Raw genomic sequence first — 20,143 nt, forward strand, 5'->3', positions numbered from 1 at the left:
TGTTCACATTGTCCCCCTCACCATATGACTGGCACGCCCTGGAGTTGTGCAGGGGACAAATTGTGCAGCTACATGCAGTGACCTCAGCATCGTTACCCCCTTTTCTCAGATAAGGGAAACTGAAGCTTACAGACGTTAAGAAAAATTGTCCCAGATCACAAACCTAGGAAGTAGTAGAAGCCAAACTCAAAGACGCGTCTATCTGACTAAATCCTCAACCACTAGCCTACAACGCACAGACCAGCAGTCCCTGAGCATGGGAGCAGGTGGCGCTGGGTGAGAGGCGGCAGGGAGAGGGGGCAGCAGCAACTACTCCCGTGTAGCCTGTGGGTGTCTTAATGTGAACTCACGTAAGAATATTCTAACCAACAGTAGAGGTTGTTCTGACAACAACAGGTTATATATACAAACGTGTGAAATGGCTTTCGCCCATGACTTTGGTGCTCCCATTTTTTATCAGAATACTTCCTAATTTTTCCTCCCAGCAGTCTCCCCACCCCTCACCATTTATCTGGTATCCCTTTCAAGAGGTTTCTCAGGAAAATTACCATCCTTAGCTCACCTTTGGCTCAACTTTGGCACCAAAAATCTTAAGAAAAAGAAATTCACTTCTAGAGCCTAAAAACTGTTGACAGTCATAAAACAATATTTATAGCACTTAGCATGACAATATGAAAATATAGTTCCTAATAAATATTACTTGATGATATTGTCAAAACAGTTATCTTATAGAATGACAAACTTCAAAGTGATCTCTGGTGACTCATATACAAAAGACACAACACTAGGGCTTCCCTGGTGGCGCAGTGGTTGAGAGTCCGCCTGCCGATGCAGGGGACACGGGTTCGTGCCCCGGTCTGGGAAGATCCCACATGCCGCAGAGCGGCTAGGCCCGTGAGCCATGGCTGCTGAGCCTGCGCATCCGGAGCCTGTGCTCTGCAAGGGGAGAGGCCACAACAGTGAGAGGCCCACCTACCGCAAAAAAAAAAAAAAAAAAAAAAAAAGACACAACACTACAGTGCTCTCCATCCTATCCTTCATGCAAATATGAGTGTATTGAAACTGGTAATACAGTATGTAACCTGTTCTCTCCCAAGGGAGGCCGTGAGTTGGGATAATGGGTGGGGTTCCCTGACATGCTGGGAAGATGGTTAATCTGAACTCCAACCCCATTTCACCAGGGTTCCTTCCTGGAAATACCAAATGCCACTTAATGGGCCAAAGCTCAATCCACACGTTAGTGTGGATTATTTTTGTCCTAACCTAAGATAAGACTTGATTGACACCACTCAAGGAGCGGGAGTTTTCACTGGGTCTAAGAGAAAGGACGTTGTCCTTTGAAGATGGGATGGAAGACTTTGGTGTCTTGGGACACTTCTTTTAGCCAAAGGAGAACTGACAGTCTGGGAGCCAAGGAAAGAGGCTAAAGGGAGGAAAGAGGATTCAGAACACAATGTAGAAGAGGAAAAGTTTCAATTTTGCCTAACCATAGGCAGCAGGGAGTATACCCAAAATCTGTTGGAACTCCTATTACTGAATTAACATATCAGGCCAAAAATCTAAACTTTTACCCAATTTCCCCCAAAGTCTTCATCTACTCCAACTCAGTGATTTGATTTGGGCCAATGTATCATGATCCAACCTGGTTTCTCTCCCTCTGGAAAAAAAGAGGAAGATGAGGCAGATTTCTGTATATGCTCCTACACCTGCCAACTCACTATTCAAAGAACTTTAGAACTTTTGCCATCAAATGAATGCACGGATCCTACTATAGTATTAAAAATGGTATAAGCCTATCAATCTCACAACCAATTTTCATCTTGCCACTAGATGTGATTCCAGCATCATGAAGCTTTCTGGAGACATTCACTTCATCAGGCACGAGCACCGGCAACTCGAAAAAACAATTCAAGAGCTCACGTCCGCCCTAGAAACTGTTTCTAAAAACTTGGATATGAAGGTAACTGAAAATATTTGGAACTCTTACGTGTTACTGCAGGAAGCAAGATGATTATAGCTTATCAAAAAGCTCAGTCAAGAGGTAATTGCTCAAAAGAACTCTTTTCCTCCAAAAGGTTTAAATACGACAGCTCATGTATATACACCATGAGCACTGCCAGGATAATCAACAAATATTGAATGAGTGCCTCCGATGTTCCCAAACAGCCGCCTCTTGTAAGCGTATGCTGCTTGATTCTACTGTTGCCATTATTTCCTTACTCTCTGGGTTCTTCTCAAAGGCTGTGTAACTAGAGAGAATAAGCAAAGGAATTTCCCATGGAAGCTATTATAATGCTATTAAAGGTTCAGCATTCATGTCAGTTGATCATGTTACATCCCTGCAATGGGTTATGTCTCTTACAAAATAATACACAAGTCCTTTGGCCTGGATTTTAAAGGCCATCTCTACACTGGCCCCTGCTTTTCTCTACAGCTCACCCTCATGCTTCCTGGCTCACGCTTTAGACCCAGTGACACTGAGCTACCTGTAGGTAGGTCCCACTCACTCCAAGAAACTGCACTGCATCCATGTTCTCTGTGCTCTTTTTGCCTGAAATGTCTCTCCCTCTTTTCACATTCCCAGGCAATGGTTTATTGAAAGGAGCCAATGCAAACTCTTCCATGCCCCACTTTGTCACGTACTTTATGTGAGACAAACACATCTCCTCTGAAGTCATTTGGGCAGAACAAAGTGGAAATCCTTTGGGAATTGTGGGAGATGAAATCTTGCTGTTTATTTGTTCATGGAGCCAGTTTATCAAGAGTGGAAGGTGCACAGGGGCACACAGTTTACTCCAGTCCCACCAGGCTTGTCCATCTTCCTACAAACCCATCTCATTAGTCCTAATAGTTTTAGGGTTGATTCCCTCAGTTTTTCAAGATAATCATATCAACAACAAATCATAACAGTTTTATCTCTAGTTCTCTGGTAAAACTTCATGATTTTTTTCTTAAGGCCTTGACCAGAACTTCTGGAACAGTGTTACATAAAAGAGGTCAAAGAAGGCAGCTTATCTTGTTCCTGATTACACTGGAAATGTCTTTGTTGTTTGCTGCTGGCTACTGGTTTGATATATTTTTATCAGACTTATTAAGGAAGTATTAAGTAAGTATCCATCAATTAAGGAAGTATCCATCAATCCTACTTTACTTAGTTTTTATTAGAACTGAACATTTAATTTTATAAAACACCTTTTGGACATTAACAAATGCCTAACTCAGCATGGTTATGTTTTGGTTTGGGTTTCTCTTTATTAGCTTATTTATTTCTTTGGCCTTCTAATGTGCTATGTCAAAGCATTTCTCAATGCTGAAACATTCTGGAATTTCTATAACGAAAGCTATACAGTCTTTGTAATAATTCAGTATTTAATTTTGCATCTAACTTCAAAGGTGATATTAGACTCTAGTTTCCCTCTCCTTAGTTTTTCTAAGATAATACATACATATGATTCAAAATCAAAACTATGAGAAAATACACCCCAAGAATTTTCACTCCCACTTCTGTCACCAGTTATCACAACATTCATGCCCCTCACAGGTAACAATTTTTATTAGTCTGTTGTGAATCCTTTCAGTATGCCTTTAAAAAGATAGAAGCAAATACAAATATATATTCTTTTTTCCTTTTTACACAAAACACATATGTATTACTATGCACCTGTTTGTTTTTATAACTAAACAAACATATCCTAGAGATCCACCCTATCAATACATTGTTTCCTCATTCTTTTTCACAACTGTGTACTCTTCCTCTGTGTATAATGGCTCATTTAACCAGTCTCTCATAGATGAACATTTGGATTCTTTTCACTAATTTGCCCTTTCAAACATTGCTGCAATGTATAATCTTGCACTTATGTTATTTAGTGTGTCTGTAGGTATGTTTGTAGAATAAATACACAGAAGTGGGATTGCTGCACTTATGTTATTTAGTGTGTCTGTAGATATGTCTGTAGAATAAATACTCAGAAGTGGGATTGCTTGGCCAAAGGTACCTATGTTTGTTATTTTGAAAGATCTTGCTCTTTGCAGGGCTTTTACCATATTGCATATCCACCGACAATATATAAAATGTCCTATATCCCCATTGCCTCATCAATGAGTGTTTGACTTTTGAATTTTGCCCTTTTTTAAAGGAAAAAGATAGCATCTCTGTATTTAATTAGCCTTTCTTATTACATCTTTTCATATATTCAAGAACTATTTGTATTTCTTTTCCAGTGAGCTGTCTATTCATATCTTTTACCCATTTCTCTATTGGGTTATTTTTCTTTTCAATTTCTAGGAGCTCTTTATATGTTAGGGAGATGATATGAGTTGCAAATACATTTTTCCAGTGTGTTGTCTTTTGACTTTTGATGTGCATATGTTCTCTATTTGTAGCCAAATTTATCAGTCTTTTTTTGTGTATGTGGCTTCTGGAATTTTAAGTCACATTTAGACCGAGCTTCCCCACACAAAGGCTTGAAAGAATTGCTCATATTTTCTTCAAGCACTTTCATGGCTTTATTGTTTCAATTAGCAATAATCGCGCCTCGGATAAACCTCATTGGCTACGATACTGCCACTATGCAAAGCTTACTTTATTGTTTATATTTAAATTCTTGATCCATTTGGAGTTTTCCCTAGAATAGGATGTGTCTTAGTTATTATTTTAATTATTGAGACTTTGTAGTATTTTTACTATCCGGTAGGGTTAGTCCCTTCCACTGCTTTCCTTTTTCCCTTTTCCTGGTGATAATTGTTTATTTGTTTTTGCATATGATTTTAAAATCAGCCTGTCTAGTTCCAGCAAATAAATCAACAAATAACTCTGCCTTAATTTTTATTGAAATCATGTTAAATTTATAAATTAATTTTAGAACTGATATAGTCATAATGCTGAATGTTTTATCCAAGAACACAGCATACTTCCTGTTTGTTCAGGTTCACTTTTATATCCTTCAGGAGTGGTTTCAAATTTTCCTCATGTAGGTTAGGCAACACCTTAAATGTATTTTGAGATTTCATCATCTTTTTTGTTAGTTTACTGTAATGGGGGTTTCATTATATCTTCTAACTAGTTTTTAGTTGTGTGTTATAAAGGCTGTATTAATTTTATACTTCAGTGAATTCTCTTGATTATAATAATTTTTCAGTTGTTTTTGGTATTTCCAGGCACACAATCATATGATTTTTAAAGAATAATAAGTTGACCTCATCTTTTTCCATTTTATACACATAATTTCTCTTTTTTCTAATTGTTTTGAATAATAACTCGGTGCAATATTAAATAGTAATGCAGCGATAGTGGGCATCCTGGTCTTGTTCCTGACTTTAACAGAAATGTTCCCAGTGTCTCTCCTGTGATGGAGGAAGTAAGTTTTCTCAATAAGTCTGTTTAATACTCAATTGTTCCTATTTTACTAAGGTTTTGAAAATCAAGAAAGATTATGAAAATAAATTAGTCTTGTAGATATAATGTACAGCATAATGACTATAGTTAACAATACTGTATTATGTATTTGAGAGTTGCTAAGAGAGTGGATCTTCAAAGTTCTCATCACAAGAAAAAAAATTGTAAGGTGGTGGATGTTAAGTTATTGTGGTGCTCATTTTATAGTATACACATACATCAAATCATGCTCTACAAATAAAGCTAACACAATGTTAAATGTCAATCATATCTCAATTTTAAAAAGTGATTATGAATTATGTTAAATAACTTTTTAGTATTTGTGCAAATAATGTCAGTTTTCTCCTATATTAGCATAATTATTTGTATTAATAAATTTCCTATTATTAAACCATCTTAACTTTAAAAAAAGAATCAGTTGCACTTGATTATGATGTGTTTTTCTATTGGGCTGCTGAACACTATTTGCTGATATTTTATTTAAGAATTTTGCATCAATGTTTACAAATGAGATTAGTCTCGAGGGTCATTTTTTGTGCAATCTTTTTCAGATTTTGGAATCAATGTTGCACTGATTTGATTAAGATAATTTGGAAATTTCTCTTCTTTTTCTATGCTCTGTAACAGTTTAAAGAGCATTATAATTATCTATTCATTAAGGATTTGGTAGCTTTACTTCTGAAAGTGTCAGGGCCTGATGATTTGGTGGGAAAGAGATGGTGATGGGTTTTGAGCACAGCAGTCAAGGCCCTTGGCCATAATACGCTCTTTACTGTAGGTGACCTGAGAGGCACATTTTCATGTGAAACACTGGGGAATTAAACAACAGAATTTTAAAAGTTTTTTTTACTCAAATGGTTAGATTCTTGTTTCTTTATACTTTTCTTATTAATTTCTAGTTTAAATGCAGTGTAGTTAGTTGCTTTTCCTGCTTTTTGGAATAATTTGAGAGTTTCTTTGTAGTCACATGTGTACTTAGTTGTAAATGGGCACTGGGAAAGAATGAGTGTTTTCTGTTTGCAAGTTTGATTGTTTGGCATGTAAATGTATAAATAAACTATATTTGTCCTATCTTTTTATATACTTATTTATATTTTACTTATTTGACCAGTAAGTCAAGAGAAGTCATTTAAAATCTGTAATATATTATCTCTGTTAGTTTATCCTTGTAATTCTACAACTGCTCAATATATAAGGTAAAGTTTCAAAACTATTTTTCAGTGTATTTTAAAAAGAATGATTTTTACCTATAAAATGATCATTTTTGTTCCCTTTTACATATTTTGCCTTGAATAACATTTTATCTAATGATGTTGCTCTGCCTGCTTTCTTTTCCTTTGCTTTGGCCATGCTTAATTTGCCCATGCTTCATTGTTAACAATTCTGCTTTTGAGTGTACTTTCTATAAGTAGTCTGTTTTATGTGTATCTTGTATAAATAACCAATCGTGTGCTGTTGGTTGCCCACCCAACATTTACCTATTCAAATCCTTCCATTATTCACCTCTTTCTTTTCTAAGAGAACTTGGATTTTAAGTACCCACTCACCTCCACATGACCATCTCTTTCAGCAGTTGAGTTTGGCTAAAAGCAATCATGTCGTTTCATTCCCCTTGACAGCGATTACTTTTGACATGATTATGGGCTGCATAATCATGTATCTATTTCCCAATCCAGTCCTTTTACCTAAAGAACTTCTTCAATGCTTCCAGCAATGTGGAAGGCGCTTTTACCCTAACTTCCAAACATGAGCTTGTTTTTTCCTATGTTTAAAATGCCATAAGTCATTTCACTTGGGATTTACTTGTGCTCATGTCAGAATCCTACCTGGAAATTCCTGAGGCCTGATCTTAGGCCACTCAGGTGTTTTCTTTGCAGAGCCCAATTGTGCATTTAAGCATTTATTCAATAGCATTTGGTGAGCATCTACCATTGGTCGTCTAAGGCGCACTGAGGATACAGTGGTGATACAAGATAGAGTGGCTTACATTGTAACTGGGGAGACGGAAAGTAAAGAAATAATCAAATTAACAAATTGATAAACTAATGTCCATAGCATGTTTTTGTCACATCATCAGGTAATCTATTTTCAGAAAGAATATTATAGACAGCAGAATGGAACACTCCCCTATTGTTCTTTCCCTGAAGACAGTGCTATAACTGTTGAACCGTTCCTTTGAAAAAAATAATTTTCAAATGCAGACATGCCTTAGGCTCAAAGCTGGGCTTTTCTTCTGGGCTCCTTTAGGAATAAAGTATAATTAACGTAAGTGCTAGTGTTTTTGTTCACACACAAAAACACTCCCTTTTGTACTTTCATTAGGTAATGCAGCTCTTAGGAAAGATAGAGGCTTCCAGTTCTGAGCAAATCTCAAATTTAAAGATGGTCCAGGGGGATTATCACCAAGAAATGAACCTTTTGGAGTTCAAGTAAGTGAATGGAAGATTTTTAATTGTTTAATGCATTCCAAAGGGTTTTGCTTAATGAAAGCACTGGCATTAAATAAAATCCTATCCCAGGAATTTGAACCTGTCCAAGAATTAAATCAACAAACTGATGCAGAGAATATTTTACACTAAAGTAATTTATACAATATTCTTAATTTTAACATATATATATTAATTTGTCATTCTCTTTTTTGGTATAATATCTCAACTAAAATGATACTTTCTGATAGAGTATAATTTTAACTTATCAATTGTACATTAAAATGCCTCAATGTAAAGCACAATTGAACATACACTGATTCCACAGGATTATCAAATAATTTTTTTAAAACTTTGATTCACAAGCTTTTTTTTTAATGATTTCTTCTAAGACCCTCTCCTTAGTTCTTTACAGTATCCCTATTTTAATACTGGTCTCTATCCCACATTACACTGAGTTTTCCCCTGTACAATGGAGAGAGCAACAAAGGAGACAAGATGCCACAAACATTCAGATTACTGCCCTCCTTATCCTCAAATCCTCCTTTCTTATTTAAATGACCACCATTTCCTGACACCATGGTTCAGGCAAAGGGAAATTCTAGGCACTTAGATGATACCACCTTACTGCCCCTTCTATTCTTGTTCTTTCTCCTCTTTGTCCCACATCGCTTGAGTTTAATGCCTTGGTCAAATCGTATTCTGAGTATACTCTTTCTCCCTTTTTACCCATCTCTACCATATTTCATTAAATCTAAATGCCATTGACTATTAGATATACCATTACATTCTTGTACCTCTAAGACATGAAGCTAACAATTAAACCATAGCATGCTATCATTTTATGACACCTCCCAATTTCAGAGATGTTAAGTTAGGAAAAACGTGTGTCTTAGAAACTGATATATTTAGTCATCACTAAAACTCAGAGAAGTAAGTGTCTTGGGTAAACAGAAAATACCTACTTTCTTCATACTCTAAAAAAAGCAGGCCTAGGTTCTTAAATTCTAGCACAATGAGGGTGCTCAGTAAATATCTGTGTCATGATTGATCTAATCCCTTAACTTAGAATTAAGATAAAGAAAAGTGTCCAAAGGAGAAATAGAAAAGTAAACTGTTTCTAGAAGTACAATTTAAGAAGGGATTTTATTGGGGGAGGAAAGGGATTTATAATCTGGAGTGGAAGACTGGCTTAAAGGGATCAAGAATATTAACAAATAGAAAAGAGGGGAAAAGGAAATGTTTGAGATCTAGGGCTGACTGCTTCACTGCAGGTGCTGCATACTTTTTCCACCTGCAGTCCTGTGGGAAATCGGCTTACAGATGAATCATCTAAATAGTTAAATCTGAATCTGGACACTTTTGTAACAGTAAAAACTGGAATCTTTCTCTCACTTGAAATAATGAAGTCTTAAAATGTCATTAGTATTACAGTAGGTAGTAGTGAATTTATAAACGAGATTTTTCCCCCAGGCAAACACTTATAAGCTCTAGTAATTCAATTATACAATTGACTCTTTTTTTATTAAAATTTCTCCACTGATTTTTTAAATTAAAAAGTAATATGCATTCATCGTAACAAATAAAATAAGGCAAAGATGAAAATAGAGGTCACCATTCAAGCTTCATAATGTAACCAATGCTAACACCAGGGGTGTATCCTTCCTCACTTTCCCCCTCATTAATATAAATATGTAACAGAAAAGGGAGATTTTATGTATATACATATATAATATATATAACATACATTATATACAAAGAGAGAGCATGGGTTTTTAAAATAAATCCTATACACATTACTCAATAATTTGTTTTTTTCCAGGACATCTTGGGTATCTCTCTCTAGATCAGTGAATATTTTTCTAGCATTATTTTTCACAGCTGCATAATATTTTAACTTACAGATATGTCATAATTAATTCACTCATTTATCTTATTGATGAATAGATTCTTTCCAGTTTATAGCTACCACAAACAAAAATTATTGTGTGCATTTCCTTAAATTTCCTTAGATATAGGTGCTTTTATTTCTACAGGCAAGATTCTTAGGTCAGAGTTTATGTTTTTATTAATTTTTATAAATTTCTTTCTAAAATTGTTGTAGCAATTTACTCACACCAGCAATGCATGAGAAGACCTTTCTGTACATTCTCATCCACGATGGATATTCTTCTTAATATTTGCCAATTAAAGGATAAAAAATAGCATCTCGTTTTCATTTGCATTCCCTTCACCCTTTGAATTTCCTTTTCTGTGAATTGCCCATTCTTACCATTTATCTTCATCACTTTCTTATCAGTTGGTAGGATTCCTTCACATTAGGGATATTAACCCTTTGACTGAGTTATGTATTGCAAAGTATTTTGCTCAAAGAGAAAGTAAGGCAGGTAGGGCTCTTTTTTTCTTCTTCTTTTCAATCAGAGCACTTCTCAAAGCAAAGTGGATGGGGTATAGAATTTGCTTTACTTTTTTAAGAAACAACTGTTTCTGAACAAAGGGATTAAATGCTTTTAATAACATTAAAGTGTAAGTTTAACTGAGCAATTTTCCCATTTAGAAACTTTAACAAATTCAAGTTTAATGGTCAACTGAACATATTTTATATTGAACTTAAAAGCCACAATACTGTCTTGGGGTTTTCTAGTGAATCTTTGGGACTTTGGCACTGATCACTAGACTTGACAAAGAAAATGCACAGGCTGTGCATCTGGACACCTGCACTGAGCCTTCTCTTTCCAGAAGGGCCTTAGTCAGATGTTCAGCTAAGTAATGTCCTAAGCTGACAACTGAGTGCTTATAGAGCAAGAGTCTCAGCCATCATGAACTATGGCTGTTTTTCAGCAAGGGGTGGGCACGGCAGCACCGACCAGTCACTCCCTGAATAGCTCTTGTTGCTGACACTGTTGAGTTGATAGTGATTTATAAGAAAAAGCATTTGGTCAATGAAGCAAATGTATAGCGTCAAACCTTACCACACAGCTTTGAAAATGCTACCACAGTAGAAAGTGGACCAGAGCAAGGACCTGTCTCATTTATCTTTGTATCCTCCACACCCAGCACATTCAGACACAAATAGAAGCCAGTGAATGAATGTATGTTTAGAGCACCTATAATATGTAAGTTGTGTTTTGGAATATCCAAAGACATAATCATGGCCATATACAGTGGGGGAGAAAACACATAAATAAGTAACAAGCTCATAACAGGTAAAGTAAAAGTTGAGATGGTGTTAAATGAGATATATCAGTAGGCAGAAATAATAAATATTCATTGCCATTTTTAAATGCCTACCAATCCCTAAGTGCTCAAGATGTGCAGGTACACCCAGCTCTGCAGTCTGGGTCTTATCTTTAAAAACAAGGAAACTTATAGTCACGGAAATTAAACAATTTACCCAAAGCCACACAGCTAGAAAGTCTCTGACTCCAAATCTCAGGTTATTTTTGTCAGTTTGTGATGTCTCCATCTCATAATTCCATCTACTGTAGTAAACTAACTGTGCTACAGAAATTTAGGGAAGGGAAAAATCACATCAAAACTATGATGGTATGAGGCTATAAAGGTACTGATATTTAAACTCAAGTACAATTTAGAATGAACAATTAACAAAAGTCTTCGTATCAGAGTGGAGTCAGAATTGCTTTTTAATTAGTCTCACTAATTAGAAATCAGAGAACATTGAGAAGAAATTAATTTAAGATATATTGGTATAAACTTAGTAGAAAAAAAGTTTCTTGAAATTTATTTCTTGCTTCTGACATGAAACTAAGACTCTTAGACTCAATCTCTAAAGAAGCAATAGTACCAAGTCTAAAGCCCTTATTCAGATATGATTACAAAAAATGAAAACATCTTCTGTGTTTACAGCCCATCAAAGAGCACTAAATCTTTTTATATTCCCATTTGGTTAGAGCCACCATCTGAATTCTTGAGAGCCTGGTAATAGTAACAGTTTCCAAGAATTCAAAATGTTCACATCTTCTAAAAAAATTCATGCAACAGATTGTTGAATGCAAGACAACTGGGTTTGAGACATAAGTGAACTGGTAAAACTAGCCCAGGATGGAGCTATGTCCTCATTTATGTATGTCATCCAGAACCAGGGAGGTCACTGGGATATTTGTTCCAAGCCCCATACTCTGCCCTCACCATTCACTCTCGCCACAGCTCTCTACCCTGGGCTCTGGTTATGTCTATAGAGCCCCATTAAATTTTCTTTTAGTTTTCTGTAACTTTCTCCCTTATAATTGAACTTGGTGTACATTTTAACCTGATTCCATTAGTATGAAAATTTTTTTAAAAACCAGCCTTTATCTCACATTTATCCTAGTGAGGTCTCTGGTTATAATTTAAAAGTCTGACTTGTGTTTTGAGGAAAAAGGAAAGAAAAAGCTATCTATCAATCTATCTACCTATCCATCTATCTACCTAGCTACCTATCTGTATCTAACTATATCTGACTGAAGTGCTCCCATAACCACTTGTATAGGAGATTTGGGAACTAAAATGTGAGCGTCATACTAGATAAATTCATCCTATTGAGATTTTACCTGTATGTTAAAATTAACATACAGTTAACACAGTAACTGTATGTTATAATTAACAGAAAGATAATTCTTACATGGTAAATCATGTCCACTATGTTAGGAAAAAGTCTAAAGAGAGACAAAGATTTACATAAACCTCTATTTTTATCCTTTATACCTTTCAAGGAGAATGCTTTTTAAATAATGCTTTCATATTTTAATAAACTACCAGCAGAAGAATCTGACTTCTGATTGTTATCAGGAAAGTGAGTCTCCAATTGCAGGCAAAACCTTGTAATAAGAGGGTCATAAGAAGTAATTCAGTCTTTATGGTATAATTTCAGAGTTTCAATTACTGCCATGTCCTTCTAGAGACATTACCTGGGTACATTTAATGGTTCCTTGATTTTCAGAGGGATTTTAATATTTTATCAGTGATGAGAGTAAATGCTCTCATTTATTTACACAGTGAAGGTGAGCACTGAAGGACGGATTCTTGATTGTAAAGCCACCTCTTAGTTATCTGGAGATTTACGGTCCCCCTTAACCATCACTATTAATTAATTCTTCCACCAGAGACCAGGGAAGATGAAAATCAAAGATTAGGTCTCTAAATAGCTTGACAAGTCTATGATTTGTTATTTGTGAACGGCCCTAATAAAAGGTATTCAATGAAAAATAATAAATCATTTATTCAACCTCTACTTAACTGAGCACTTTGTATATTCCAGGCATTAGTCACAGCCATGAACAAAGCAAAATCCTTGCTTTCATGTGCTAGTGGAGAAGATATATATATATATATATATAATATATATCACATGATGATGAGCATTTTGGAGAAAAATAAAGAAGGGTAAAGGAATAGGGAGTGTCAGGTTGGACAAAGTTTTTTTAATGTTGTCAAAAACAAGAAAAGCTTCTGTGATAAGGTGGTGCTTGAATATAAATCTGAATGAAATTAGGGCAGGAGCCATTGTATATTCTAAAGAAGAATGTTCCAGATAGAGGTAACAGTTGGCTAAAAAGAAGTTGTCCACCTATCAGCTGGGGGCTTATTTGTCTGAGATCCAACACCTGTTGTTAGCCAGCAGCACAAGTGTTTAAAAATCATGATTAGACTAAGAACAGGAAGAGTAACCAACTTCATCTTCTTCAATGTTGAGATACTCATCTGCATCAGGTATGCTTTCTAGGTGAAAAATGAAGATCGGAATTTAACTATCATACTACAACAAATGTAAGTATTGGAAAAGTAACTACCTTTCCATTCCTTGATTTCATCATCCAAATCTGAGTTTCTCAACCTTGGCACTATTAGCATTTGGGCTGGATAATTCTTAGTTGTGGAGCTGCCCTGTGCACTGTAGGATGTTTAGCAGCATCCTGGCCTCTACCCACCACAGGTCAGTGGCACCTCCTATTTGTGACAACCAAAAATGTCTGCAGACATTGCAGAGTGACCCAGAGTCTAAATAAATCACAAGCTAAATTAGCCGCATGTAACTTTTCCTGATCATTAGAGTAAATTATTTCAAGTCACCCCACATTGTAAGGGAGTCCTGAATATTTTCAACAACAAACAACATGCATTGTTCCTGCCAATCTAATATTTAGCCTAGTCTAAAAGGGAGTCTGAAATTAACCTCTTACCAAGAGCAAGTCACAAGCAGAAAACATACACAGAAACAAATTGCCAGTCCCCCGCCCACCTCTTCTCAATCCCATATTTCTCAGTCATTTCAAATGAGGATTCCCCTCTCAAACTCTCAACCACTCCACAGTGAATTTTCAAACTGCTGATACATGATTCCAATCATTTTAATCTCTGTAATACCATCTACCTCTGTTGAAAATCCTTCATTCTGTTATTTAACACTCCTAGGGTGCATCAACTTGATGCCAGCGATTCCTTCCTGCACACCTCTTGTTATTTCTGATTTTGCCTCACATGAGTAACTCAGCATCTCTTTAAGTCCCCCCAACACCCCCAAAAGAATCCACTCACAGAGATCCATTGGTGACCATGGGGACTTTACTGAAGATTTTGCCTAAAGCAGAGATGACAGCCAAGAAGTGTCTCCCTTGGACACTCTGCTTCCCCAGATTCCTTTTGGGGCTCTCTTCTTTCTCCCCTCCCCGCTTCTCCCTCTGACTGTTCTCTCCTTTACTAGACAATGCAAGTCCTCTCTGGCCCAGCTCCTCCTTAGCCTCATAATGGCCCTTGCAGAGCAAAGACTTGGCAAACTACCGCCCTTAGCCAGTCTTCCCGTAGCTAAGAATGTTTTTTACACTTTCTAATCATTTTTTAAAGAAAAGAAAATTATACTTCATGACATGTGAATATTATATGAAATTTAAATTTCAGTGTACATAAAGTTTGATTAGACCACAGCCATGCTCATTGTTTCTTTATAAACAAGCCAGGCTAATTTGTGTCATCTGTGGCTGCTTTCCTGCTGCACTGGCAGTGGAGGGGTTGCAAAAGAGACTACATGGCCTGAAAAGCCTGAACTATTTACTATCTAACCCTTACAGAAAAAGCGTGCTAACCTCTACCATAGAGTAACACCATGCCAAGTGACTTGTCAAAGTAATTTTTCCGCACACACTCACTGTGCCCTGGGCCCCGAGAGGAAGCCTGCGTGGATGACACAGGCCTTTCTGTGTGCGCGTGCTCCTGCCACTGTGTGGACTTGCATTTTGGGCTGTGCAGATGGGTGTCATCAGCAGGTGGGCTGAACGCCAGCTTGGGGCAGGGACCCAGCATGCGCTCCCTCACCCCCCCATCACCCCGTAAGTGCTAGCTGGGCACATAGACCCTCATCATCTGAAAAAACTGCAGACTTTTCAATAAATTTTGGTTTTAGGTTTAAATTTACTTATTAAAATAGAACAAACCACTTTTCACCCTAGATTTAATGCCCTTTCAACGAGCCTATATGAGGAAATGGAGAAGCATCAAAAATGGACAGAAAACCAGTCCATCAGATGTGAACAAGACCACCTTGGCCATGTAAATCAGTGTCTGAAGCTCCTGCAGGAGAAACTGGTAAGGGGTTGTGTTGCTCATGAAGTTAACAGCCGCACGGCCACTGTCTAGATGTGAGCCACGAGTCAGTCTCGAAAGCCACACTTAAAAATTCACCGTGACCCTCCCCGCGCCAGTCACTGATTTCTTAGCACTGGAATAGGAATCCAGAGGCCTGCCTTCTGGTCCTGTTTGCTACTCTCCAGCTCTGTGAACCCACACTTCTCAGAACGGGCTCTACCTGTACCAGAATAACCCAAAGAGAGTTTTTAAAAGTACAGATTCCTGGTCCCAACCCAGAGCTGAAGCATCAGACCCTCCAGGGCCTTCCCTGGGAATCTGTGCTCCCAGACAAGCTCCCTGGGTGACGCTTAGATACAATAAAGCCTGAAAACAGCCTTAAACAAGTCGTTTTACCTCTCCGGAGATCCTTTGGTAGATCAAAGGTTTATCAAAACTCCTTTTCCAGATCCGACTTTGTAGAGACACCCCCAAGCTTTGGGGTGAGGTGACCGGGACATACAGGAGACCTATCGCAGGCTCCCTTCTCCCACGCCAGCCAGCACAGCCAGCACGCTGCTGAGCCCTGATGGCAGGGCAGCACAGGGCCATGAGTGTCACCAGTGGCTGCCAGTCTTGCAGATGATTCAGATAAGATGTTTCTGGAACTTCAGTAGAGGGGCTTTACGCAGCCAGTAAACGACGCTCCAGTTACCCCACCTGAGTTTGTTAAAACTGATAGAAGCAGGAGTCCAAGAGAGGGAGGTAAACGTTACAGCTTTCTCACTGACAGGCTGTGGTCAGATCTGCAGCCAAGTGGGCCTGCTGGTCCTGCTCCGGATTTGGGCAGACTCCTCCACCAGTTCTAGGCAGCCCTAGGTGACCACAGGGTCATCTGCAGGAAGAAGCCACCGATCACAAGGAAGAGAGAGACTGGAATCCACCGTTCTTCAGGCAGGTGGGACCAAAGAGGATCAAAGGGGCCAAGTCAGCCTCAGGCCCTGCTGGTAAATTGCCTGCACAGGGGCCAGGAGGAGCAAAGAAGCTAATTAGCTTCAGGCTGCCTCTACAGCCCCCAACCTGCTGCCCATTAGAATCACCTGGGGAGCTTTTAAATGCCATCAATTCCCCAGCTCCATCACAGGCCAATTAAATCAAAATTGTGGAGGTGGGGAGGTGCTGGTAGGGGAGTTATGGGCCAGGTGATTCTAATAAACAGCAGGGTTAAGAGAAGCACTTCTACCTGAAGCCTGTCCATGAAGAGACAGGCAGCTTGAGGGAATAAGGACGTCTAACACACAAGCATGTCCAAGGAGCTCTGGTCAAGCAGTATCTAAAACGCCTTCCTTGGCTACACTTCTTTAAACGCTAAAATTCCAAATCCTCAGGCATTTCATAAAGACCACAGCCTTTTCTTTTCTCCCACAGCATGTAGAATTCCAGAAACTACAAATGAACAAGGCCAAACAAAGGCCAAACTTCCGTTTGTGAATAGCTTTAGATACAAGGGAACTTGGTTTGAATTCTCATGTTTAGCACAGAAATCCAAACTTGTTAAAAAGCATTCTCTAAGCTGAAAGTCAAATCCACAAAGGTGTTCTCAAGCTTTATCACATGATATCTTTTGTAGGATATGTCTGAAAAAAAAATGGAAGAAAAATTACTGAAGCTTTCAAGCAAATTAGAGAATTTCATTAACAGGCAGAAACAGGAAGCAGATCTAAACAAAGTAATGCATATAGAAAATAAACTGTCCAAAAAGATGAACCAACTGGAAAAGCACATCTGGGGTGAATTAGAGAAAATGCAGAATGAATATCAATCAGGTGAGCAGATACCTTTGATTAAGTAAAGAACATCAGTCCTTTCTTATCCAGTCCCTCAGGGTTTTCTACTTTGAGCTAATGGCCAGGGAGCAATCTTGTCATTAGCAAAGTGACATCCTTTGTATTTAATCCATCTTTCCTAAATATCCCATAGAATGTCAGCATACCACCAGAAGGTGGGTAGATTCCCTTTCTCATTCACACTTGGCAGTGTCACAGGCTTGCCATTACTGTGAGATTTCTTTTTTTTTTTAACCAAGATCATAGAATCATAAAACTGTTAGACTTGGAAAGTCTTTGGAGATCATCAAGACCTGATTTGTGGGTATAGCATGAATTAGGAGCCTAAATCAAATGTCCCTCATTGAACTGCAGGTAATGAGCCTGGATAGTTGTCAAACTGGAGACCTGACCTTTAGAAGTAAAAAAGAGAGATGAATGAACAAAGCCCAGTATAATGACTGCTTTTCTTCTTAAAGAAGCTAATGGCAGCAGTGTCAAGCTGAGCTAACATCAAAGAGGATTAATTTGAAACGCTCATCTAATTTGTCAAAGGGAAGGACGGGGGTTGGAGAGGGTGGGGGGACAGTTGCTGTGGAGCAACCATCTGTCCCGAGCCACAATTCTGAGAGAATCACCAGGAATCAGAAGGTTCCTTTATGGGAGACAGCCCCAACTCGTTCTGTGTCCTCTAGATCTCAGAAAAATCCATGGAAATGGTCCTGTATGGAGATGCCTTGGAGGTGTTTTAGAAAGATATGGTCTCAATCAGCCAGATGTTCCAAGCATATAAGGAACATTTCCTGCCTAGAAATCAGACCCTCACCACCCTTCCCCACCAACTTCCACCACCAAATCAAAAGAATGAATTACCTGGCCAAGAATCCTGCCCCAAACTTAACTGACCATTCTTTCAGGGCCCTGCTTGCTACTTAGCTACCAGAAGTTGAATTTACTCATTCTAGTACAACCCCAGGATGAACTGAAGATCAATTTGCAATCTACATGTTTCTGCATTTTACTAAGTGTGAGTTTAGCAAATGAGGATTCCCAACTAATGGTTTGCTCTTTTATGCCTTTTATGTGTTGAGAAATGATTCTGTGAAAGCCTCCAGTGAATAAAATATGGGCTGTACCCTATGAAGCTTGAGATCTGGTAGGCTGTGGTCATGAGTGGCTAGACTTGCATAAGAGAGATACAAAGTGCTGGGGCCAGGGGCAGGGGAGCAGCCGGCGAGGGACCACGCCTTAGGTCCTTCAAACAGGTTGCTTTCAGAGAAGGTTTAAAATCTCATCTGTGGCCTTTACCTTCAATTTGGCAACAAGAATAAAAAAGAGATCATCCAAATTTCTTGTCAAAGTGTATAGAAAGAAGATATTTTAAATTTCTCTCTTGAAATATAGAATTATTTCATTATGCACTACATTGGGATGGAGGGGAAGGACAGGAATTGAATTTTCACAATGAAGCCAGATATAAGTTGAAACACTGTTGCTAATGCATCTTCATGACATACAAGAAATAAATTATTGTACATTTTTAGACTGGTCTTAATGGAATTTAATATGCTTTGAATTAAACAATGATCAATTATGGCAGGACTGCTGATTAGCAACTTTTGTTAAAACGTTTAAAAGTTCCAATGCATTGTTTAGTTTCAGTATACCTATTTTCATATCCTCTTCTAGGATTTAAATCGATTCATGACTCTCTCAACTCCCTCCAACGAATACAGAAAACAAAGATGGATTTAGAGAAATATAAAGTACAGAAAGACCTAAAGAAATTGCAGCATAAGATAGTGGAACTCCAGGAAGTATAAACTTTCCAGTCATCTTCCTTTTCACCAGCCAGTGGAGTGGTTTGTTGTCAAAAGCTGGGAAAAAGAAAGCTAATATCTCTGGGATGTTTACTGCTTCTATTTCTTACCACCTTTTTAAGGAGATGAATGTACCAGGAAACCCAATAAAGCAAAGAAGCTTTATTATGTCTTCATTAATTTATTAGTGAAAAAATTAAGGAATTTCTTTCCATACATGCGTTTTATATTTTTATTTGCCCACAAATCTGAATGTTGTACATAAACGAGTGAAGTAGGCCTGGTGTAATATATTAAAGAATGGCGGAAATGGTGGAAAATTGGAGACCACTTACCTGTCTAAAAATAATAGCAACTATGCAGTTCCAGTCCATTATTTACATGCATAAAATCCATTATTGCCAAAAATTTTATTTTTCAAAAGAAACCAGAAATCTGATTTTATATGAAACCATTTATAAGCATTAGCAACTAGTGCAAAATAGTTCTTAAACTGTGAGGAAATGTCTATAGGGCAGATACAGTCGAATGAACTGTCAGACTGCAACTTCTGATCCAGAGGTTTTAGTTTTCTAACAATCCCAATATTTATAGCAAGTCTAACTTATGCACATTTAAACTATTGATTCATTGTACTCAATATGTATCAGAATTATGAGCAAGTAAGAGTTAATGATGTAAAATAAAAGAATACAACAGTTTCCATGAAAAACATCCAACATAATTTTATCTTGGTGCTAAATTCAGAAGCACTTCAAAAACACTAATTAGTTTCCCATAAAATTAAAATATTTCTAACTTTTGTAGATATAAATGTTAAATTGAGAGCCTGGTATTGGGCAGGAAAATCATGAAAAATAAAAACAAACTATTCATGTCTTGCACTTTGTAGAGAAATGTGTACTCTCTTACATTATTGGGGAGCCTACAAATTGGTACAATAATTTAAAGGGCAATTTGGAAACATCTATTGACATTTTAAAGTGTATATAACCTTTGACCCTGGAATTCTACTGCTAGAAATATATATTGCAGGGGGGAAAATAATTCCAAAATGTGGAAAGATATATGAACAAGGATGCTCATTATAACACCATTTCTTATAGTAAAAAAACT

General features: G+C 37.5%; 1 protein-coding gene across 1 annotated transcript in view; it reads left to right on the forward strand.

Annotated features, from left to right (window-relative positions):
* The window catches only part of FAM81B (family with sequence similarity 81 member B), a 49,163-nt gene extending 29,972 nt beyond the window's left edge, over positions 1–19,191 (forward strand). Inside the window, exons 5-9 of the mRNA XM_081232696.1 lie at positions 1,831–1,960; positions 7,721–7,827; positions 15,267–15,402; positions 17,012–17,207; positions 18,897–19,191. Of these exons, the coding sequence (XP_081088822.1) occupies positions 1,831–1,960; positions 7,721–7,827; positions 15,267–15,402; positions 17,012–17,207; positions 18,897–19,030 (703 nt within the window). The 3' untranslated portion in view covers positions 19,031–19,191. The remainder of the gene's footprint in view (positions 1–1,830; positions 1,961–7,720; positions 7,828–15,266; positions 15,403–17,011; positions 17,208–18,896) is intronic.
* The last annotated feature ends 952 nt before the right edge of the window (positions 19,192–20,143 follow it).

This window comes from Mesoplodon bidens (assembly GCF_964165515.1).
Source record: "Mesoplodon bidens genome assembly, chromosome: 4".
Classification (NCBI taxonomy): Eukaryota; Metazoa; Chordata; class Mammalia; order Artiodactyla; family Ziphiidae; genus Mesoplodon; species Mesoplodon bidens.